Source organism: Rutilus rutilus (assembly GCF_951802725.1).
Source record: "Rutilus rutilus genome assembly, chromosome: 4".
Lineage (NCBI taxonomy): Eukaryota > Metazoa > Chordata > Actinopteri > Cypriniformes > Leuciscidae > Rutilus > Rutilus rutilus.
Genome location: NC_140212.1, coordinates 16933790 through 16957582, shown reverse-complemented (window position 1 = coordinate 16957582; position 23793 = coordinate 16933790). Strand labels below are relative to the sequence as shown.

Sequence of the window (23793 nt, the reverse complement as noted above, 5' to 3'; positions counted from 1 at the left end):
TAAGCCCATTTATCGGTCCAAATGGGGGTTTCCGCCAGAACGGGTGAAGGTCTCTGCGTGTTACTGTCTTTCCGCGTGGCAAAGTAATTTAATTCCATTTAAGCTTTTATCTGACTCCATTTTATATCTGACTCAATTTTATCACGACCTCGAATTTAAGTTAGATTGCCAATTGGTTATTTGTCAGTTATATAATTTAGCAATACTTTTGATTGTTCATATTAGGAAGCTATGTCGCTCAGAGATCCTCACGCCTTGTTTAATGTGGGTCTCACGATCACAAGCTCGCCAGCTTCGGTCACTAAACAGAGGTAACTGCTATATACCTGAGATCGGTCGCATTCACGCTTGCACAATGAAAGATACTTTGGTATAGCTCCCGTGATAGCATACACTTGAAATTAAAGTAACGTTTACTTCAGTAGAGGTATGGCCACTACTACAGATATAAGCTGACCAACTTTACTTGTCTTATAATAGCTTTGGATTGGCCATGCCGTGGTTTCCCAGGTACACTTATCTAAAGCAACATTAAATTAAAACAGAGGTAAGACACAACCAGATTTAGGTTGGTCAAGCAGCACTTTTGCTGCCCTAAACGGAAATTCACTTCTTGTCTTTGCAAAACACGTACACTTGAATTAGTGGCAAATATTAGTTTTTACTAATCTGACGCAAAACTTGCGGTAACATACGAATCCGTTTAATCTACTTGGGAAAACAATTTCAGAGTCAGTCGGAATAAAATAAAATGTAATATTATGTCAGGTAAATGTATAATGCCAATTTCATAATCAGTTCAAAGATAATAAATACAAAACATCAAATGCTCTGGAATAAAGAGAGAAGATGCGAACCTGACATTATAAAATACATGATGCTGAGAGTCTTGGCCACTCTCTGCATCACGGGCTAATTTGAGCTACAAATCGCCACGAGCCTTCTTCAGCATCTCCCTAAATACTCAGATCAAGGCGGAAACCTCTTTTCAGATGTAAACATTTGCTAACAGAGTTCAGAGTTTACACCTTTGAGAGCAGGATGCCATTTGCCTGGAAGACTCCTCTGTGTGTGAGTTATCTCTAAACTCTTAAAAACGTTATTACCTTTTGTTTTACTTCTTTGGGAATGAGACATTTCAAATGATACCAAACATGTGTAATACTGTATGATAATTATTCACATTAAACCATATAGATTCTTGGGTGAATTTTGGTGATCACAGCGTGAGAGAAAAGGAATGGGGGAAGAGGGCAAGAGATGTAGATTAGGATGATTCTGAGGTGAGACTTGGTGCACAAGAGTAAGTTCAAATGTTAATTTCCTTGGGAAGAGAGGGCAGCTCTCTGAGAGAACAGTTTTTCCAGTCTTACACTAGCTTGATGTTGAATTTGAGTAATATATCCATAATATAATATGCCTTACAGAAATATCCTTTACAAGGAAAGTCTGTTCATATTTGAACAGCCATATTTGCAACACCCCAGGTCAGCTATTTCTGGCATCCAAGACCAAATCTTATCTACTTGAACGGGGGAATCCCGTAATCTCCAAAATTGCTTGCTGAACTCACAATTAAATAACATATTTCAAATCCGCAACTAAATCTGACATGAACTCTCCCATAAATGTTGTTTCTTATGTGTTAAATCGTGTTTAAAAAAAGCGTATTTTTCAGGCTAGACCAGCCATTGCATATGTACAGCCCTAAGCTCGAGTTGACTGTTGTTTCTATAACAACCGGAGCTTCTAACGGCAGCTGCAGTGATGCAATGACTTTCTCCCATTCATAAGTAATATGAGTGCACCATCTTTCTATATAGAAAGTCTTTTTGTCAAGTATTTAATGTAATTGGACAGTAGACTGTGTTTTTTATACACCGTTTAAAAAAAGACCACACTACAGGTAGAAAATGCTCTTGAAAATCTATTTTGGTTTTGTAGCTTTATTCTTTTGAAGCAGCGTTACCTGCTTTCCGCTCTCTAAATGGTGACATTAATGTTTGCTGAGTTCAGATCACATTCTTTGTTTGAGATTAGTGCTGTCAACAAGACATTTAAAAGTGCTGGGAATTCTGTGTGTAGATAAACTGTTGTTAATACACGTTCAGGCAGTTGATCGAATGTTTGAATAGTGAGATCTGTCAGTCACTTTGTTCACAGTCAGATAATACCAAGAGAGAGTAACTTCTCACCCGCATCTTTCTTTGGCTTTGTGTGTTAGTGTGTGGCAGCACATAGACTGCATGGGGATCGACCGGCAGCACATTCCCGAGACCTACCTGTGTGAGCGCTGTCAGCCACGCACGCTGGACCGAGAGCACGCCATCCTACTGCAAACCAGGAAGAGAGAGAACATGTCTGGTGAGTTTTCACAAAAACAAACACACCTACAGACACGTTCAACCTCTCCCACAGAAACAATGCCACTACTGCTTTTTCCCACAGTTCAGCTGTAGACAAAGCATCTTTAGAGTCTGATGACTTACACTGTATATAAACACTATATGGATGGATACATGATCACATGAGCCTTTGTATAACATGAAATATAAACCTTTACCCTCCTTAAATCTGTACAGGCAATTCTATAAGAAGCTCTCCTGTAGTGTTGTCAATCATTACTAGAGATTTAGTAAGCTCTCCAACTCTAATGCCACCTGCTGGAGATGGTTGGCCAATACAACTGCAGTTTGATTCAATGTCAAACTGCTTTGAGGGCAATAGTGTCTGGTCAAACTAGTTCTGGGCGGTAAACTGGTTTCAGTTTTGCAAACGATATGTATTTTCAAAATACCGCCATACTAAATTGTTAGTTTTATGAATTGATTTGCTTACCACCATTTTTAAAAGTAAATTTGTATTTGTCCTTAATGTTTTTATATTCTCTGTACTTCTGACAGTAAAATAAGCCACAATAAAGGAAAATAAACATGATTTACTGTTAAACCGCCAGAAGCTTAAAAAATATCATGATCATAAAAAATTTAATTAAAAAAAAACCCTGTTTGACAAGCACTAGTTCAGACAGGCATTATTTTATAATTAAGGTTGAGGGTTAAATGTCAATGGTACTATGATGGTTTAGGGGTTGGATTTGGTATACAAACTCATATACTGGGTGTCATTGTTGCAGACGGGGACACCAGTGCTACAGAAAGTGGGGATGAGGTTCCACTAGAGCTGTACACAGCGTTTCAGCACACCCCCACCAGCATAACGCTCACAACAGCACGTCTCGGCCACAAACAGACTGAAAAGAAACGAAAGAAGAGCGGAGAAAAGGAGCCCCAGGCTACAGCCAGGGCCAAGAAGGTCTGAATCAACACTTTTAGCTAGAGATGCACCGATTGATCGGCTGGTGACCGGAATTGGCCGATTTTCACGTGATCGGCCATGACCGGCGACCGGCCGGTCAGTCTGACATATGCCGATTTTATGCTGGCCAAATGCACTCGGGCGCCGCATGATTAACCTTTTGAGCGGTACGGTCTATGGGATTTTTATTTCTGTGCCCCTGAGAGTACGGTGCCACATTTAGTGACGTCGCATAACTGCCAGATTCAAACTGTGCTTTCGCGCGTTGGCTGGCGCTGAGCCAGAGTCGGACGCGTTCAGCGGTTCAGCGCTGTCATAGTCAACTAAGCAGTGTTTTCAACCTCCTCATAATGTTTATTTTAGGTTTCAGATATTTAAATACACATAAGCACGAGTAAAACAATACATTTGGAGTTTGTAAAATACACACTGATGTCTGTGGAAGCAGCAATAACAATCTATTCAAATATAATTTGCCGACATGTGTTATTCATATCAGACAAACATAGTTAGTAGAAGTAACGTTAACTATAAAGTTTACTCTATTCTTCTCAGTTCTTGCATTTATTTCGGGAGAAACTGATGAATTTATGTGCTGTAAATCCGACTGACAGGACAATATTGCGGCGCCCATCTCATGTTATAGATCAAGATTATTTATAAAGGTTTTTAAACGACCAAACACACTCACTTACACGTATTTGAGAATCGGAATATCAGATAGGCTAGTTGATGACATGGTAAGCAAGTTTGTGAATATTTTGAATAAAAAAGGAAAAGCGAAATAAAAGCGACACATATCTGTCATACAGTATTATTGTGGCTGCGTGTATCGCGTGACGCGTCGCCATGGAAACATTAAAGGGAACGTTCGCCTTGAAAAAACTCACTCTGGGGTGGGGGTGTCAGTTAGAATATTTGAAACTTACGCGTGAAAGGGTTAAAGAAAAGATCGAAAATAAATATTTGTGTGTGCTGTAAAGTGGTTAGAAAAAAATTTAATCGGAATCGGCTAAAATCGGTATCGGCAGGTCAAACTCAATGAAAAATCGGAAATCGGAATCGGCCTAGAAAATTGTAATCGGTGCATCTCTACTTTTAGCATAAACAAGCAAATGTGATTTTCTTTTCTTTACTTTATCAATTTTAATTGTCTTATTCGATAAGGATCTAAAGTGAGAAGTGTACTAACTATAGATGTACTGACTACATTGTGGTATACACAACCATTCATAAGTTTGGAGTCAGTGAGATTTTTTTTGAAAAGTTTTTACCATCAGCATTTATTTGATCAAAAATACAAGTAAAAAGAGCAGTTGTTAAATATGATTACTAATTTAAATCACTCTTTTCTATTTTGATATATTTTAAAATGTAATTTATTCCTGTCATTACTCCAGTGTTCAGTGTCACATGATCCTTCAGAAATCATTATAATTTATTGCATACTTGTTGAATAATTTTGACCCCAAACTTTTAAACCGTAGTAAATTTTAAATATGTAAAATTTAGCCCTGTCCTGTATCTGTGTCTTAATTGAATATCACCGAATATCATGTAATTTCAAAGGGTTACTACACTTGCTTTAAAGTCTGATATCGGCTTGTTTCTGTCTTTCAGTCATTCCGTGAAGGCTCTAGAAAATCATCTAGAGTGAAGGTGGGTGCTCTACAGCTGTCAAAATACAACTCACAAATAGCTATTAAAATGTGTGTTACAGATGCTTAGGCTGCATGTTTACCATCTTGTGCCTATGTGCGTCCTCAGGGCTCAGCTCCAGAGTGTGAGCCGACAGATCCTCCCTCTCTTTGGGAGAATAAGATGAAGTCCTGGATGGAGCGCTATGAGGAAGCCAGCAGTAACCAGTACAGTGAAGAAGTGCAGCTACTGCTAAGAGTCAAAGAAGCCAGAGATGGCAAAACGCTAGCCTACAATACACACACCGCAGCCTTCAAACCACCTGTAGAGGTATTATAAACTCATAAATACAAATTCTACCACAATATTGGTCTGGTTTTTGGTGCGTTGTGTGTGGCCTTGTTCAACAAAATCACTCTGATTTTTTTTTTCCCTCTCAGAGTCACGTACAGAAGAACAAGCGCATTCTGAAGGCTGCGCGGGACTTGGCTGCCGATTCGCTCATAATCGAGTACAGAGGGAAGGTCATGCTACGACAACAGTTTGAGGCCAATGGCTACTTCTTTAAAAGGTATTGAAAGGCCACGTTGTGCCTCTGAACGTTTATTTTATATTCTGCTGTGTATTTTTGTTTATGCTGTTGTTTTGTTCGCAGGCCGTACCCTTTTGTATTGTTCTACTCTAAGTTTGACGGTTTGGAAATGTGCGTGGACGCACGGAGCTTCGGGAATGAGGCCCGGTTCATCCGTCGCTCCTGCACCCCCAATGCTGAGGTGCGGCACGTGATCGAGGACGGCATGCTGCATTTATACATTTACTCTCTGAGGTCCATCTCCAAAGGGAGCGAGATCACCATTGGCTTTGATTATGACTACAGCAGCTGGTAAGCACACGCGCCAAGGCTGAGTATCACCTATTACCTTGTGTAATGACACTTCTACCTGGAATATTTAGCTGTTTTTCCACCGTCGGGCCAAACTGCTCTCGTTGCTTAACTGTTCCACCCTGTGCCGATCCAGCCCATAAATACGGCCTTACTGTTTTTACAACCATTCGGCTTGTGAAGAATCAGTCCTCCAGTCCTGTTCACACTTTTCCTCTGTTTCTTTTTTCCATGTCTTGTTTGGTAGTAAATATAAGGTGGACTGTGCGTGTTTGAAAGGCAATCCGGAATGCCCTGTGCTCAAGCATAACTTGGAACCCACGGAGAATCTGGGCTCTAGCACACGACGGCGTTGCCGCAAGGACAAAGAGCCTCCGCGTGACGAGAGCGGACAGAACCAGAACCTCACGATGGACTGTGATGGGTCCAAGGGGAAAACGCTCAATGACGGCAAACCGAGAAAACTCTCTCCTCTCCGGCTCTCCATATCTAACAATCAGGTACGATAGACCTGCACAATGCTGTCAGTGAAATCAATCTCATACTTATCCTCAAAAGTTTAAATGAAAATCTACACACCTGTCTTCATCCATGAAAGGTACTGCAAGGTCCTAGGAGAAGAATTTGATGTTTTCAATATGCTTTCAAACTAAAAATCTTAGAAGCATTAAATAATATTAATGTTATATTAATGTTTTGATAAAAGGTATTATTAGTTATTAACTGAGAAAATCTAGCTTTTTGTAATCTATTCGGCGTCCCTGGGTTGGCTGAGAGTCTGGGTGGGGGGGGTCCCGTCATCTATAAAGGTCGAAAAACCCTTTATGTTTGCATGTAAAAAAAATATCCTTGTGTATTAATCTGTGCATGATTCTTTCTTTGGATATTTTCAGACATTCTAATGGTCTATTTACTCATCCACATCTCCTTTCTGGCCTTAACTACAGTGTCTGATCACCAGAAAACATATTTCCTCATTGTTTTGCTCTTATGTTCCTATATTTCAATGGTGGCGGATGGCAGAATATTAAATCTTGCTTGTTTGCCACGCTGTGAAAGCGTGAAAGAATCCACACTCGTAACTCCCTGCCATCCTGGTGCTCGTAAGACCGTAAATTTCAGCACATCCTGGAAGAGTTGTCCACAATGCTGACATAAATCCGCTCTGATCTGTTTAGTAGATGCACAGATTCCCTTAAGTACAATATGATCCGCCTGACCCAAGATCTCGGCCACAATTTGGGCGCGAATCGACCCTTCCCACACTTTCTCTCCCTCTCTAATGCTCCTCTCTGGTCTGTAGCCAGGCTATGATAAAGGCCCCTCTCCCCCTCTTGCAGGATCCTGAGTTAATAGAGGATCTAGAAGACAAAACCTCCGTTAGCAATGAAGTAGAGATGGAGTCAGAGGAGCAGATTGCAGAAAGGAGGAGGAAGATGGTAAGTGCTTCCAGGGGAAAATGACAGCTATGGCAACCACGGTCGCCATGGAAACGCTACTGCCCTCACTCCCACCCTGTCTTTTTCCCCTCCTCGTTCTGCCTCCCAGGTCTGTGTGGTGATTTGGGCAGCTCCCAGAATGCTCCACCATTCCTTTCTTCCCCCCTCCACCCCCTATAAACCTCCTGCTAATATTGCTGCTGCCGCCACCGCTTCTCTGTTCCTGTCGCTGTGTAGTTTAACCTCCTGGAGGGTAACACGAGGGCACTCATCCTTGTTGCTTTGTCTTTCTTTTTCATTCTTCATCTTTTATGGAGCCTATTTGGTTTCCACGATGGGACGTTAAGAACTAGACCATGTATTTCTTCTGCAATCATCTCTTTCCTCTGACTAAATGTCAAGACCATGTTAGTAGTGAGAGATCACGCTTAACTGGAATATTGGCGTGTTTGAAATTCTGAAATTACTTGAGCACAATGCATGTCATTAGGAGTTGATTTTACATGTTAACATAGAACCCACTTTTGTGGTATTCCCCTAAATATTTGTTCTTCAGTCAAAATTACATTAAAAGCACGTTTACTACCATTTATGTGTAATCAAGCATCTATTCAAAACCGCTTCCTTCCAAAATTCAACAATCCTGAACAACAAAAAAAAAACTTTACGTTCAAAATATGTTAGGGTATAAATTACAAAGTCACACAACTGTAAATTTGCAAAGATCCTAACAGGGAATTGTTTTACTTAATGAAACTTAATTTTAACCCTAGTAATGCACGGACCAACGTGCATGGAGCTGTCTGGTTGTGTTATCGCTTTGGCTGTTGGTTACATAGTAGATTGTGATCAACCTTAGAGAGTGTAGTAACTCTCTCACTTAACATGTATGTTTTATGTGAATGTTTTGATGTGGCCATTACTGTGTGTGGTGTTTTGTTGTTTGCTTGCCATGAATGGTTAAAGGGAGATGGGAAAATGTGTGAAAAACAGGCTCTGAACATTAAGTTGGCAGCAACTGCTGGAATATTCAGGAAAATAAAACAGACAACCAATCCTGAAATTCCGTTAACATAAAAATGCAGGAAATAGCTAATTTCTATAAACAACGTTGTGTTATCTGGATAAATTAATAGTGACTGCTGCATTATTTGTGGAAATTCCCTAAGCTTTCTTTTTTTTTTTCCTGCTGCAACAGGACAAATCTTAAATCTTAAAATCTTATTTGAGTCCTCTACTAACTTGAGTAGCTCAAATAGAATGTATTTTGCAGCAGACACTTCCAAAAGACCGCATTGAATTTTTGTTCCCGCCAGTCTAGTTTGTTGGTGAGGAAATTATCTCGCCCCCCATTTCAGACGTTAGGGATTTTTTTGTTTAAAGACTGGAGCATTGTCAATTCTTCCAGCCCAGAAACCGGCAACCTTTCGGTGGTATGCCCATACTGAAGCTCTAAACCCCAACCACACTACCCATACAATAAGAACTAGGCTGATACGTATGAGTGTGTGCATGGGGGTGTGAGCAAGCTGGAGGCCTGTGTGTGTTTAAACCCTGATGGCTGTCTCTTTCGGCACCATTCAGGGCAGCCCGGCAGAGGAGTCCCATCGTCACAGCGCAGGGGCTTCCTGCTGCAGAGCTCTGAGAAACAAGGAGGTAAACCTACCCCTTCATATCCTGAACAACCCCCAACCCAACCCACTCCCCTGCCTGTTACTGTACAGGAGAACCCACACACTAACCTCACTGTCCTGTGCTCACTGACCCCATGCTGAGACTGAAGTCCAGGCATGCGACCCTCAGTCACTCAACATGGCCCACCTGAAGACACCCTCGTGTGGTATTTGTTGCCGATCTTTTTGGTAGGACATGAGAGAGTACAGAAACTGTCACACACACACACATACATGCCACCTCTCACACCCTGGGGGTGTCTTATATTTCCTCTTGAGTAGAAGAGAAGTGTCCCATTTCTCTCTTTTCCCGCCTTTGCTGCTGGCTATGGCCTGCTGATTGCACTAAGTGGCTAGCTGGGTTCCCAACTGTCAGCCAGAAAATAGACTCAACCTTTCTCTGTTGTCTTCTTTCCTCCTTTCTTTCTGTCTGTCAATCATGTAGACACGTGAAGAGAGGAAGATGGAGGCCATTCTGCAGGCGTTTGCTCGTATGGAGAAGAGAGAAAAGCGGAGGGAGCAAGCGTTAGAGAGGATCGGCACTAAAGGGGAGATTGGTGGACGCAGCGACATTAAGGAAGAGCCCCCTACTACACCTGAGGCTGAACCTCCTGTCCTGTTACAGGTACGTAACCTTCAATGATGCACACATGCAAGAATTGCTAAATCCATGGTGCGTTTCAACTGAATCTGACTAGCTTGACATCGAGTCACACGAACAGCAGTTACTCGATGAACCACGTCTTTTGGTACTTTTGGAACTTTTAATGTTATATCCATTTATTTGAACTAAAATAAAATAAAAACAGTAATATTGTGAAATATTAGTACAATTTAAAATAACTGTTTTCTATTTTAAAATGTTATTCATTTGTGTGATGGCAAATATGAGTTTTCACATTTCTTGTTATCAATGTTGAAAATGATTGTATCACAGTACTCTTTCAGAACTCTTTGATGTATAGAAACTTACATTTTAAAAGAACAGCTTTTGATTAATATAGAAATCTTTTGTAACATTATAAATGTCTTCACTGTCACTTTTGATAAGTTTAATGCGTCCTTGCTGAATAAAAGTATTTATTTATTTCAGCAACTAAAAATTAACCCCAAACTGTTGAACTGTAGTGTATGTAAGGAAATTATATTTTTTGTAAGTGTGTTTATTCCTCCTAATTGTAAGTATTCAAACAATCGTTCATTGTTTTGACCTTTAGCCCATGCTAGAGGTAGTAAAGGAGGAGCCTGGTCTGAAGCCAGCAAAGGTGAGCCGTAACAAACAGAGAAAAAGCTTCTCGCGGAACCGCACTCACATCGGACAGCAGAGGCGGCGAACGCGCACGGTCAGCGCCTGCTCCGACTTGCCACCTAATTCCCCTGGTGAGGCTTTAGAGCCCTTAACAGCAGAGACTCTTGATGGAGAGATGCCCTCGGCCCCTGAGGTTGAAGCTCCCCCGCCACATGCCCCTGACACCAGCCCACCACACAGCGGCTCACCCGCCCCAGCATGCCGCAGTGGACAGAAGTACCCCAAAACTAAAAAGGTAGAATTCCTCCCCATTAGCTTCCATAAAATGCATGTCACAGCTGTCTGTTGTGAGTTTTATAACTGCGTATTCTCTTTCCCGACAGCACTTAGTGAGCGAATGGATGGGTGTTGATAAACAGGAGCAGGGAGCTTCGCGGACCCCGGAACCTCCGCCTGAGAGGCCGTTGCGGATCAGTAGTGATCCTGAGGTCTTGGCCACACAGCTGAACTCTTTACCGGGCATGGCCTGCAGCTCACATGTCTACAGCACGCCCAAACACTACGTCCGCTTCTCCTCTCCTTTTCTAGCCAACCGCAGCCCCAGCACTCCCGGAGTGCCCACGGGACGGCGACGCTCGAGAGAAATGCCCGAAACACCACCTACTACTGGCTCCTGCAAGAAGGTAAAATTGCTGCATTATACAGAAATGTCAGCAAGTAACATATTGATATTGCTCATCATTGATTTTTGCCTCTCGAAAGATAAAATAGTCACCTGGTGGATGATATAAAAAAAAATCTAATTTCAGCTCAGACCCACTTTAATATTCACATTGAAGCGTTTATATTCAGGCTAGCAAGTTTCTGGTCTAACTCCATGTGTTTTGTGTAGCGTTGGCTGAAGCAAGCTTTAGAAGAGGAGGGTTCCACCAGCCCAGGTGGAGGGTGCCCTTCTCTGCTGATACCTAGTGAGAGCCCTCTCAGCCCCTCTATAAACGGCGAGTCCTACAGCCCTCTACCCCTCAACGGCAGTTGCTCTCTACCAGGTTGGTCAGCAGTCATTGTCCAACTGAAAGTTCATTTTCTTAAAGCTTGTCTAAAGCCGTTTTCAATCTTACTCTGTCCGTATGCTTGCAGAATTGCCTACCCCGTTGAAGAAAAGACGCTTATGTCCGCTCGATCCCTGTATGTCGGAGACTTCCACCCCATACGGGTCTCCTTGTGCCACCCCAACCCGAACAGAGTCGACAGATGCACCAGGCACACCCCTGCTGCTAGCCACGCCTCCTCGACCACGACCAGAGGAACCCAGTACTGAGCCCTCAACACCCTTGCAGATTCCCAACCACCCTCTGCCACAAGAGGTAAGACCACGTCTGCAAAGTTGTTGACTTTAAGTGCCCAGTGTTGTTGCTGTAGATATGCCTGAAATTTCAATAACAATAAAATCTTGATGGAAATTTGTAGAATGAATATAATTCTGTGCTTAAAATATACTTAAAATATTTAATTATTAGAAATTGCTGTTTGTGAGTGTAATCTCTGTAAAACGATACTTAAAAAAATAATATAATAATAATTAAAGCCTTGTGGACAGTGCTCTGGCATATAGCACAGTAGCGTTTTGAACAACCCAAGTTAAAGTCCCAGCTCGAGGTCCTTTTTCTGATCCTGTTCCCCTCTCTCCTCCCATTGCTTTCTGTCTCCTCTGCACTATTCTTTCCAAAAAAAAGGCAAAAAGCCCAAAATATAACTTAAGAAGAACCCTAATCTAGTTATTGTGAGCGAGAAGTAGTGAAAATGTTTTGCCCAATATTTTATAAAAATGATTACCAAAATATTGATGAAAGAAACCTTATGGATTATGCAATGACAAAGCTGTTAATAGTTTATTAAATTGACACAAGAGGGCACTAACACTTTTGCTATTGGCCAAGTGGGCGCAGTTATTACCAATGGTGATGGTCATAAAATGATTGGTCACTTCTGGCCAATTGATTTGAGGCATTATTTTGGTGAAAGGCAACAAAATGATCAAGAAATCTCTAAATCTTCAGAGTGAGTCGTCTATGGATAGCTCTCCAGATGGTAGCCGGAGGCCCAGTACACAAGATGTGAGTTCACTACTTAAAGATCCTAAACCTGCTACAGAAGTGTTTTGCTGCATTTTTCATCACCACAACTAACACATCATGTTGTCTTTTGTCAGGTTGAGCGACCTCCTTCGCTGTTGGCATCTCCCACCGTGAGAAATGCGGGCTCTGATTCGGCTCCACAGGAGTCTACAAAATCTATGGGGTCTCTGAGTCCTCAGCCCTCCCATGCTGACCCCCAGGATGCTGTAGTAGATGAAGGCATCGAGGTTGATGGTGGTGGTTCAGAAGCTGCCTCGGCACCTGAGACGCCATCCTCATCTTACCCTCCTTGGATGAAGAGTCCAGACCGAGGTGGCCTCTCGTTTTCCCCAGTGAACTCTAATCTGAGAGACCTCACCCCTTCTCACACCTTGGAGATGGGGGCGTATAGGCCAGATTCAACCTCCGCTGGCCCCTTCAGTGAAGCGGCACCCTTCTATCCCTGCAACGAGGAAGCAAGTGGCGTGACCTTTACCCGCTCATTGAGTGGGGAGGGTGCAGGGGAGGGAGGCACTGCAAAGAACCCACAGAAGAAAAAGGTCTGTGTTGATGTATAAATGTAAAATGATTTCTTTTTCTTTTTCCAAATTCTTTATCTGGTAATCTCATCTGAAGAAACAACTGAAAAATTCGAATTTATTTGTCAAAATATGATGTATGCCATTTATTCAAGTAATTAATTTACTGTACCAATATTCTTGTGTTGTTAGGTCTCTCTCCTGGAGTACAGGAAACGTCAGCGTGAGGCACGGCGAAGCGGCTCCAAGGGAGAGTGTGGATCACCTGTTTCCACAGCGCCACCAGTAGACGTTTTCCCTGTCGCTGTGGAGATGCCCTTTGAGCCACCTGTTCTCCCAGCAACACCAACCCCCAAGACCCCTCAGCCTAGCGAGGAGTCAGACGCTCAGCCTCAGGGGGAGAGAGATGGAGAAGGCCAGTGGTACGTCCCTAAAGAATTTCTGTTCCTTGACAATGAGCTCTTAGCCTGCATTAGCATAAACTCAATTTCACTACAGATTTGTTTGGATTAAAACTTTATCAAGAAATCAGGCTGTATTTTGACTTCTCTATGGAGATATGGAAAAAAAGTCCAGCAAATGCTGCAGTTCAGAATTAATTAAAAATTATAACATTTAATTTACAGGACATCTTCCACATCAGTAGAGCAGGCCAGAGAGCGAAGCTACCACAGGGCCTTGTTGTTGAGTGACCATCGTAAGGATGCAGGTAAGAACAACCTTGGAAATAATGTTGCTTATAATGTTGCACCTATGTGCTTATAGGTGAGAGTGCGATAATTCTGATGAAATGTTAAAATTTCTCAAAAGACAATCATTGTGATTTATAATTTTGAGCAAAATAATAACGATTATTAATTTAACCATTATGCAGCAAGACAAAAATGTGACAACTAGACTACATTTTCCAGACATTTAGTCGACTAAACAAAAACAGAACAAGGTCGATTAAAATTTGATAACTAAATAGAACATTTGACACAAAAAAAAGCTGATGAAATTATCACTTCTGCAGACTTCAGTTCCAACCCTGCCTATAATTTTCACGTGACTCTGAACCCTGTGATTTGCTGGTTCAGTTGTGTTTAGCCGCGTTTCCATCGAAATTACCCGGAACAATTTGTCCCAGGAACTTTTTTTTCCCCCAGACCTGTTGCTAGCTGCATTTCCACCACGGTCTAAAGTACCGTGAAGATTAGGCAAATAGTCCGGTGACGTAGGACTGCGCGGGACTTTACAGTTCCCACTGTATTTCATCCTCTGAATTTAAGCTTAATAAAGCCCGAACCTCGTCGTCGGTCCATCTGTCGTATATATTAAACTCCATTGTTGTTTCGAATAGCAGACGACTGTTACTGCACGTGTTTCCTGCGGTGGAAACGCGGCTTTTGATTGGGATTGGGGTCTGCAGGATGGTAGCTTTCCAAGAACAGGGTTGGAGACCCTTGGTGTATCCAATAATAATTCCAGGGGTGTCTAATCCTGCTTCTGGAAGACCACTTTCCTGCAGAGTTTAACCCCAACCTTAATTAAACACTAAAACAGGTGATCAATGTCTTGAGGATTACTATAAACTTCCAGGCAGGTGTGCCGGAGCAGGTTGGAGCTAAACTCTGTAAGAACATGTCCCTCCAGGAGCAAGACACCACTTAGTTATCCCAAACGATTGGAGAAATCATGGAAATGGTGTGGGAACAATGGTAATATCTTCTGTAGTCTATCTTTGAATTAAAATACCTACTTTGTCTCGTTTTCAGACAGTGGGGAGTCAGAGGGTGGCGACTCCCAGGTGAAGGAATGTCCTTCTCCTAAGAGCTGCAAGAGCCCATCAGCACATGCAGTAAGAGTTTGCTTCTCTCAATGCAATATTCTATTTTGGCAACATTAGAATTTTCAACCAGCAATTTGATGCTATCATAAACCTTTTTATTATTTACAGCCTTGTTCTCCAGCACCCCAGACTGTGTCTCGGCCATCCAAGGAGGAAGATGTTGAAGCACAGCCTCGTGGTCCTGCTCAGCCTCAGGCACTGTCCGTCCAGCAGTCCAGCACCAAGAGTCCGAGCTCCAAACCAGCCGCTCTGACGCCCAGCAAGCTCCACTGCGGCCCCTCCAACACCTCGCAGAGTCACTACGCTGGACCTTCGCTCATGCACTCTCCCAAAGCGCAACCCCAAGGTTCACCTTACCGTGGTCAGCGAACGTTCCTGACGGCTCAGCCTCAGAACCAGCCTCAACCCCAGGCTACGTCTGTCCCGGCCACTTTCCCCCAGTATAACCCCCAAAATGCCCCACCTCCACCCCCTCCTCCTCCTCCCCCAGCTCCGCCCACCTCTGCTCCCTACTTCCCCACTCAGCCTCCCGCTGCTGCTGCTCCGTTCCCTGCGTTCAAGCCTACTGTGGCCTCACCCTTTCCTCCCGGTTCCCAACCTCTCCTGCAGCCCCATCATGCATTGCATTACCAAAGTAGTGCTGCCCCTCCCCCTCCGCCCCCTCCTCCCCCTCCCCATCCGCAGCCTGGCCCAACCTTGCTGCATGTCAATCTGCAACCTCCTTCGATGCAGCAGCATCAACTCCTCCTGACCTCCGCCCCACCCCCACCTCCTCCTCCACCTCCTCCTCAGGGACAGAGTTCCCAACAGCCTCAACCTAATAGTGGCACGCTCCTGTCAATCAAACAAGGACCACACCCGCCCCTTCCACCCCCTCCCCCTGCTCCATCCAGTAACGCACCACACCCTTTTCAGAACATTGGTGGCTTTCAAACCACTCTACTACACCAGTCTGCACCAGCCAACCCCTCAGTAACCCCTTCCACCTATCAACAAACTGTACTACCCCCTCCGCCTCCACCACCTCCTCAACAAACTCCTCCCACACAGACCCCGCCCAATTCGAGTGTCTCGCAGATCGCTGGCGGTAACAGAGGACCTACCCCTTCATCTGCTCCTTTCCACAGCGCCGGCTACTTGGGCACAGGATGGCACTGATCACACCCACTTAATCCCGCCCCTAGACGAACTCTCTCAGAGAGGGGCGGAGCTACATCGTGTAACATAGGCAACACAGCACCACTGTAAATATTTTCTATGTACCTTTTCACAAAGGATAATGGAAACCGGTGGGGGGGAAAGGGTACATTTTAAAAAGAAAAACAAGAAATGCAGAACTGTAAAAGTAGACTTTGTGTAAAAGATGATGGTTAATGAACCCTGGTGCTCATCACTTACCCAGAATCCCCCACACCTCTCTCCTTCCCATAACCTTGTACTGCCATCCTGTCTTTTCCAGACGTCTTTTTTTACTTTTAATGTTTTTATTCATTTTAATCGCCTTTTCTGGTCTCTTCCTGTTGGATCCTTCCTCTATCCTCCCAGTGCAATGCAATGCAATGGGACATTCCAGTTTCCTCCTTAGCTTTCCCTACTCTTCCCGTCTCTCACTGTTTTTTCACTCATCAGTTATTTGTTTTATCTAGTGGCTCATTATATAGCAAAAAGGTTTTGTATAGAGAAAAAATACAGAATTATTATTTTTTTTATTCCTCCATGTAACAAAAATATCTGTGCACCGCTGCAGAAATTCAGAGGAGACCTTTCCGATAGGCCGCTTCACTGCCCAGGAGACTGCACTTGTGTGAATGAGCGAGTCTGTGTGCATGAGTGTCTGTTTTTAAGCGGAAGGGAGCGTGTATGCTTGCATGCCGCCCGCATCCGTGTGCATATTTGAACAGCACGCGAGAGGCGGAAGGCAAATAAGACACAGACAGATGCGTGCTGTTCTCTGTGGCAGCTTTAGAAAGAGAGGTCCTTCCTGTAGGGGTAAGCGGTTTATTTTTGAATATCAATGGTTATTTGTAGAAAGTGTAATTTAATGTATAGGTGGTTACTCCAGCTTTCTCCAGAAACAGTTGTAAATATTGGCTTCTTTTCTTTTCTATGCTTGTATAATTCGCTCCCATCCCCATTTTGGAATATGGTTGTAAATACAAGCGCTCTTGACAAAAACGCTGAATGTTTCTGTGACTGTAGCACTATTTTTATTTCTTCCTCTCTGGTTTATTTTTTTTTACTGTTTGTGTGTGAGTGTATGTGTGTGTGAAGGACAGAGGCTCACAGACACAGCACTGGTTGGCTATTTTCATGGTTCATTATAATAAATCACTGTAATGACAGTTTTATACCAATTAAATCGTCTTGTGTTTTACTGGGTTGGGAAACTGGGGTGTTTATATGTCCCTAATGGGAGTTTTCTTTCACCATGAAGGTCTCGGGATGAAGAGATGCTGCATGCAATGAAGGTTTGAAGATCAGTCTGCTGTTGCTGAGACTTTTCTAAAGGTTTCTATTTATTGACCAGTATTGATGTTTGGCATTGAAAATCTAAACCTAAAGTTGTTGTTTTTTGCCATTATCCTCTTGATAGATGCTTCAAATAAACTGTTTTTGCTTAGATCAAGCAGAACAAAGGCAAAGAGGTAATATGACCCGTCAAGCAGAGTTAAGAAGCCCAATCGGAATGAAGAAAGATTACATGACCAATCGGAACAAAGGCAGAGAGGTTAGAAGACCAATCAACATCAAGCCAGAGATTAATAACATTGTGCACAACTTTGTCTGTTGTCTTGCTAAGGTTTGCCGTGGTGTGAAGATTGAGCAGCTTTCAGGTCAGTATTATCTAGGGTCAGTGCTCTAATAGATTTAGGGGAGTCCCCCAAGGGACTCATAAGTCTGTTTAAATGCATGCAGTGGATACTGTTAATTTCATGAATTATGTGATTGATGTTTATTTTTAGGCTAGTTGTCATGTCATCTTTCTACTGTATTTATCCATTCCATGTTGGGGCTTTTGTATTCCTTACCTTATTGGAAACATTAGGCTTACTTTTTCCTTATTAATGAATTTCATTATTAACATCCCAGCGCTGCTGAGAGGTGTTCAGATGAGTATAAAAATATGTGCTGCACACTTTCCTCTCAATAACAAAAATGACAGCAGTGAGAAAACGGCAGTTAAGACAACATCTGATCATTGCGATGTCGATGTTTGCACAAACTCTGTAAAGTCACGTCACGTTTATTTATATAGCACTTTATACAAAATATCGTTTTAGACCAAACAGCTTTACAATATTAAACACGTGGCACATGCACAGATAAACTCCGAGTGGTGCTTAAGCACCTCCCCTTTTCGTCTCTGACTAGATAGTGCTCTTTTTGAAAGATTTTTTTTTTGCCCATGGAAAACTGCATTTAAATGTTGGGTAGGCAATTTCGGAGATTCTAGCAATAGTAAGCTAGCTTTAAAAGCACAAGATCCCACCCTCCCTTCAGAGCGTCTCCAAAGCCACACCTCTTTCAAAACACATGAACGCACACAGCAGAGCAGAGTCTGCAAAGCGCCACGAGATGGTGTTAAATTACCTCATGTCTCAAAGCACATGACATTACAATAATAATGAACGTAAACAACTTGGAGAGCTCAGACTTATACCACCTGACTGCTGCAGATTCAGCATTGATAGTGTTGCAGTAGAACGTCACGGGTTGCCATCTTGTAATTACGGTTATGGTGTGAACGCAGCATAAGCTCATTGTTTTAGTTCAGGAGGTACCATTAAAGGCAGCTACTGTTTGTTTATGGCGCTCTGTGACTGTCTGTCTACAATTTTGCATAGCCTTACGTAACGCACTGATGAAGTGTGATGTCTGCGGGAACAGGTGTGCGGAGGTATGGAAATACATACATTGACAGGCAGGTCAGACATCCTATTATTGCATTCAGACCAATTGCAAAGATTGGAGGAAAAGTTTTTGGCCCTGAGACTTCCTCAAATATATGTAAAAAAATATATATTTAGACCACTTTGATCATTAAAGGTTGTATCAGTGATTTCAGGCCCAAATTTTTTTGCACACAAAAACAATTGGTTTCACCAACCACTCAAAAGCAAAACAAATAGTGTTCCAACCAATCACCAACAGGGGGAGGGTGTTGTGAGGTTTTGTGCTCGTGCACGGCTGCACGCGAAGTCGGAGCTGAAGAAGAAGCTGGCTCAAAACCTCACAACACCCTCCCCCTGTCGGTGATTGGTTGGAACACTATTTGTTTTGGTTTTGAGTGGTTGGTGAAACCAGTTGTTTTTGTGTGCAGATCTCAGAGCCTAGGCTGCCTACAGAGATGCGTTTTTTTTGACGGCATGCTTATGGGGCGGGCAGCTAGCGGATCGTTAGGAAAGATTAGATGAATGTGATAAAAAAAAAAATTGGGCCTGAAATCACTGATATAACCTTTAATTGCTATCAGGATGTGAAGAGAGTTTCAACCAGTATAACATAGTGTTAATGAAAAACATTGCCTGCCCCACCTTTTAAGTTATAATTCTGCGAGACCGCACAAGCCCCTGTTCCTACCTCGCAAGTTGAGCAGAGTAGCATTCACGTCTCACTGATCTGCATTTACTGGTGACAGACAGGTAATTTTATATATATATATATATATATATATATATATATATATATATATATATATATATATATATATATATATATATATATATATATATATATATATATGCCTCTAAGTGCCAGATATATATATATATATATATATATATATATATATATATATATATGCCTCTAAGTGCCAGATATATATATATATAATATATGAAGAGTTCAGATGCAAATGCCTCTAAGTGCCATCTGAAATCTCTGAAATTTTTATAAAGCTTGTATATTTAAGTTAAGTAATTTCACTTAAATGACAATTAATAGGTAATTTGCATTGCCATTTAAGTGAAATTATTGAACTTAAGCTTGATAAAAATTATCATTCTAGAAGAAAATTTCAGATGGCACTAAGAGGCTTTTGCATCTGAACTCTTCATATATATATTTTTTTTACCCTAAGCCTTCGGCATTGTTTGTCAGTGCTGTCAAATTAAACCACGATTAAAATATCTATATAGTGCCAGCCTAAATTAGGTAATAGCCCTCCATTAAGCTTAACCACAAGCATTGTGCAGGGTTGGAAATGCCACCATAATGAATAAAAAAGCCCAGAAAATTCAAGATATGAATTGTCACTGTACAAGATTTTGTCTTTTATATCACATGATATAGTTAAGCAATATCACACCAGGAAAAAGTGCTGTTTTCCCGAATATCACGCGATTGCAAATGTAATATTAATTTTAATACAACAGTTCATAAACAATAAGTTGATATTCATTTACATTTTTAAACACAGTAATGTCAATTTTGACTGTTTATGCTCTATTTGACCAATGATATTAGTTGCAAACAAAGCAGAAAATGTCTCCCTGTTTCGTCACTGAATGAATCAGCCAGTTTGAAAGAATCGTGAATTAATGAGTCTTTGACTCGCTTATTAAGACTTGCCACCACGTACTGGGTTTAGTTTTATATAAATGTATCATATATAGAAAAATATCATTTCAGTGTTTCCAACATTTCATATAGGCCTACAAAATTTTACATTTAAAACACCAATCTCATAACATTACTCATGCAACTGTAATTGCAGTGTAAATACATCTAAATAATAATAGTATAATAAATAGTCATTTCTGTCAGTAATGCACAACATTGATTTTGCTCGTTTACCAATTCCAGCATAATGCCAACAAAGGACATGATTATTTATTTATTTAAATATGTTCTACAGTATGTAACTAACTTAATTTTTATAGTTATTATGAAAGGGGTGCCCTTTTTTTTTTTTTTTCTGCTTGAGCTCCTTCCCTTCAAAACTTCAGTGCACGGCCCTGCCAGGTGTGTCCAACCCTGCTCCCGAAGAGGAACACTTGCCTAGAAGTTTCTAGTAATCCTGAAGACCTTGATTGCCTGGTTCAGGTGTGTTCAGTTATAACTGGAGCTAAACTCTACAGGACAGGGGCCCTCAAAGAGCAGGATTGGACACCACTGATCTAGGGTGACAAAAATAAGATAAATGCGACTGCTTGTTCTTTACAACAATGCTCAGAATAAAATATCTTTAGCAACACTTGTCTTGACTTTAGTCTGTAGAGGTAAAATCTTTATTCATTAATGTGGGTGAATTGTCTTTAATGAACTTTTATAGCTAATACATTTTAATGGTGTATTTACATCATTTTCTACATACAACATCTGACAAGACAGACACCCAATAAATAAAGCAAAACATCTTTTCTTTCACTTTTCTTACCCCTCAAAACTTCATCCAGTATCATCCAAACTCTTCAGCTGTCCAAGAAGGGAAGGAGTGTGTTGGTGTTTGCTCTTTGAAGCCACATCCTCCAGGTTTTTTCATGACATTTTCTTTTTGCTTGGCATTCGTTTATCTTGGTGGGACAGAATGACTATACCAAGAGTACAAAACGGTACCAGCTGAGAACATCATAATTATGGCACACATAACTATACAGCACCAACACTGCCGAGAAGTAAATATTGAATTAGAGACATACAGAAATTCAACATATACACTCAATACATAATACTTAAAACACTCTCCTACTTCTGTATATACTTGGCTTGTGCACAATTACTAATGGCATAGAAGTCTGCCCCTAATTTTGACACTTATTTTTTAAAATATATTAACAGTGAACTCTAACCTTCTGTTTGCGTACCCCTTTAAACAATGTTGGATAGCGTTGTGGTGAAATAACTGTACATTTGAAACCCGATAAATGATCACTTGCATGTAAATTGGCTCTCAGTAAAGTGGTCATGATTCAATGTCCCTTTTTTGTCTTTTTTTTTCTTCCCAGGGCTGATAGTGACAGAGAAATACTAACAGGCTAGGAATGTCTGTGTTGCAGCTTTGTGCCGGAGTGTAATCCCACAATTCAAGCCTGTGAACGGTTTCTTCTATTTTAGTATACTTGGAGAATTCAGTCAAATAGAACAGTGTTTTACAGTAATTCTTAAATCCCAAAATATTAACATTATTGTAATGCAGGCCTGAAGAAAGAGGGCACAACGTAAAATAAATAACTTTTTTTTAATCCAAGTCAAAGTTGCTTCTAAATGGTGCATTAGCTGCCCTATCATGTTAGTAGCACAGAACACGGTAAATCAAACTAGGGTAGGGATTTTTGTTTATTTGCAATTCCAGGGAGTGAAGTGAAAAGAAGGGATATGGACAGAAAAGCAGTGAGTTCCCAACTCCATTCACCCTGTTTGCATCCTTCACTTTAACGTTTTTTCAAACCGTTGCAGTCAGGCTTCCTGCCCTCAGGATGATAGGTAAAGCTGGATTGTGATTTCACATAATGATTTTCCTTAAACGAGACAGAAACACCTGAAAACAGATAAAAGGGATGTTTTACTGTAAATTCACAGCATTATACTTGAGAAATGTACACATGGAAGCTAAATATCAGTTTCCCCCAAAAAATTTATTCTGTCATCATTTACTGACCCACATTTGGACAACATTTGGACCCCATTGACTTTCATTGTATTGAAAAAAAAAAGAAAAAAAAGTCACTTTTAAAAAGCGAAACATTACATTGCTTCAAACCATTTCATGGGGTCTTGAAAGGGATAGTTCACCCAAAAATGAAAATTCTGTCATCATTTACTCACTTTCAAGTTGTTCCAAACCTGAATGAATTGATTTCTTCTGGCTGAACACAGAAGAAGATAAAGAAGATATTTTGAAGAATACGGGTAACCAAACAGTAACTTCCAACTTGACCGGGACTAAGTTTGTCTAACCTATTAGACCTATTTTCAGGCGCTGCGTCATATCATTACGCCTGCTGGACTCATGGTACGGCAGCAAAGTTTCTTGATTATTACGCAGGAATGAGAGTATAGTTCCTAGCCATATCAGCCTAGAAAATCGCAACTTTTCATTTTCCGTCGGTCTTAGTACACGATGTAACTACAGAAGAGTCAAGTTTTAAATAGGAAAAATATCGAAACTCTTTGGTCATTTTTTTGAGAGAGATGCTAATGGTCCTGTCCGATTCAATGATCTATGCTAAGCTATGCTAAAAGTGGTACCGCCAGACCCGGAGATCGGCTGAATGGATTCGAAAACGGTAAAACTCAACTGTTTAACTCTGGGGGAGTTGTAAAATGAGCCTATTTCCACAGAAAAGTGGAATATCCCTTTAAATAAGGCCCATCAACTGTTTGGTTACCAACATTCTTCAAAAGTGTTCAGCAGAAGAAAGAAATGCATACAGGTTTGGAACAATTTGAGGGTGAGTAAATAATGACAGAGTTTTCATTTTTGGGTGAACTATCCTTTTAAAGTAATAAAGACTCACCTGAGTGTATCTGGAATCTATGCATTTCCACTCTCTGTTAAGAAAAAAAGAGAAAAGTCCATCGAAATTAAAGCAAAAATCACAGTTTAAATCCATAGCAATTTCCAAATGCAGCAGAAAAATTGTGTCACAGTTGATACATACATTAAATAGACCTTTTGTTTGTTGTTTTCTTACATAGCCAGCTGGGGAAAAATATAACCAGTGATTTCCACTAGATGGCACCAACACCATCATGTGCCATCACAAAATATGCCATTACCAATTCTGTTTCTGCAGAATTGTTAAGGAGAAGCGAATTGCTCATTCATCATTAAACAAACACCCTTAATCACCATTTGCAGTGTACAACCCGTCAGTTTCATAAAACCTTAACACATCTATAAGTGTCCTTCATTTCCATTATGTATTATCAAATATAACTGTATAATGGACCAGAGCTTCTTGGAAAAGGAGTCCATCTTTCATTTAAATTCATTATATGAAGTTTTTTATAGTCCATATCCATAAACAGCGTTTCGTTCCAGGTGTGCTGTTCAGCATAGCATGGGTTCCAGCTGATGCTGTGCCTGTGATTAATATGGACGGGCTGTCAGCAAGCTGTGTAAACAGTCATTAGTAATTCATGGCTGGGTCCAGAGCCCCAGGCT

The 23793-nt window shown here is 41.3% G+C and overlaps 2 protein-coding genes across 7 annotated transcripts in view; one reads left to right on the top strand and one right to left on the bottom strand.

Annotated features, from left to right (window-relative positions):
* Nucleotides 1-17037, top strand: part of kmt2e (lysine (K)-specific methyltransferase 2E) — a 38423-nt gene extending 21386 nt beyond the window's left edge. For 2 of the 5 annotated variants that reach the window (XM_084406668.1, XM_084406672.1), the window contains 20 exons: nucleotides 2225-2364; nucleotides 3137-3315; nucleotides 4939-4977; nucleotides 5086-5286; nucleotides 5397-5527; nucleotides 5612-5839; nucleotides 6087-6339; nucleotides 7180-7278; nucleotides 8863-8934; nucleotides 9397-9576; nucleotides 10169-10495; nucleotides 10584-10883; nucleotides 11093-11246; nucleotides 11338-11564; nucleotides 12258-12314; nucleotides 12410-12874; nucleotides 13046-13275; nucleotides 13480-13562; nucleotides 14611-14693; nucleotides 14793-17036. In XM_084406668.1, coding sequence (XP_084262794.1) covers nucleotides 2225-2364; nucleotides 3137-3315; nucleotides 4939-4977; nucleotides 5086-5286; nucleotides 5397-5527; nucleotides 5612-5839; nucleotides 6087-6339; nucleotides 7180-7278; nucleotides 8863-8934; nucleotides 9397-9576; nucleotides 10169-10495; nucleotides 10584-10883; nucleotides 11093-11246; nucleotides 11338-11564; nucleotides 12258-12314; nucleotides 12410-12874; nucleotides 13046-13275; nucleotides 13480-13562; nucleotides 14611-14693; nucleotides 14793-15842 — 4498 coding nt within the window. In that variant the 3' untranslated portion in view covers nucleotides 15843-17036. Of the gene's footprint in view, nucleotides 1-2224; nucleotides 2365-3136; nucleotides 3316-4938; nucleotides 4978-5085; nucleotides 5287-5396; nucleotides 5528-5611; nucleotides 5840-6086; nucleotides 6340-7179; nucleotides 7279-8862; nucleotides 8935-9396; nucleotides 9577-10168; nucleotides 10496-10583; nucleotides 10884-11092; nucleotides 11247-11337; nucleotides 11565-12257; nucleotides 12315-12409; nucleotides 12875-13045; nucleotides 13276-13479; nucleotides 13563-14610; nucleotides 14694-14792 lie in introns of all 5 variants that reach the window. The other 3 variants (XM_084406670.1, XM_084406669.1, XM_084406671.1) reach the window with 3 other exon arrangements.
* Nucleotides 17038-19781: 2744 nt separating this feature from the next.
* lhfpl3 (LHFPL tetraspan subfamily member 3) overlaps nucleotides 19782-23793 on the bottom strand; it is a 54128-nt gene continuing 50116 nt past the window's right edge. Inside the window, exons 4-5 of one of the 2 annotated variants that reach the window (XM_084408389.1) lie at nucleotides 23144-23177; nucleotides 19782-22164 (exon numbers count right to left, since the gene is read on the bottom strand). In XM_084408389.1, the coding sequence (XP_084264515.1) occupies nucleotides 23161-23177 (17 nt within the window). In that variant the 3' untranslated portion in view covers nucleotides 19782-22164; nucleotides 23144-23160. The remainder of the gene's footprint in view (nucleotides 22165-23143; nucleotides 23178-23793) is intronic. The other variant, XM_084408390.1, reaches the window with a different exon arrangement.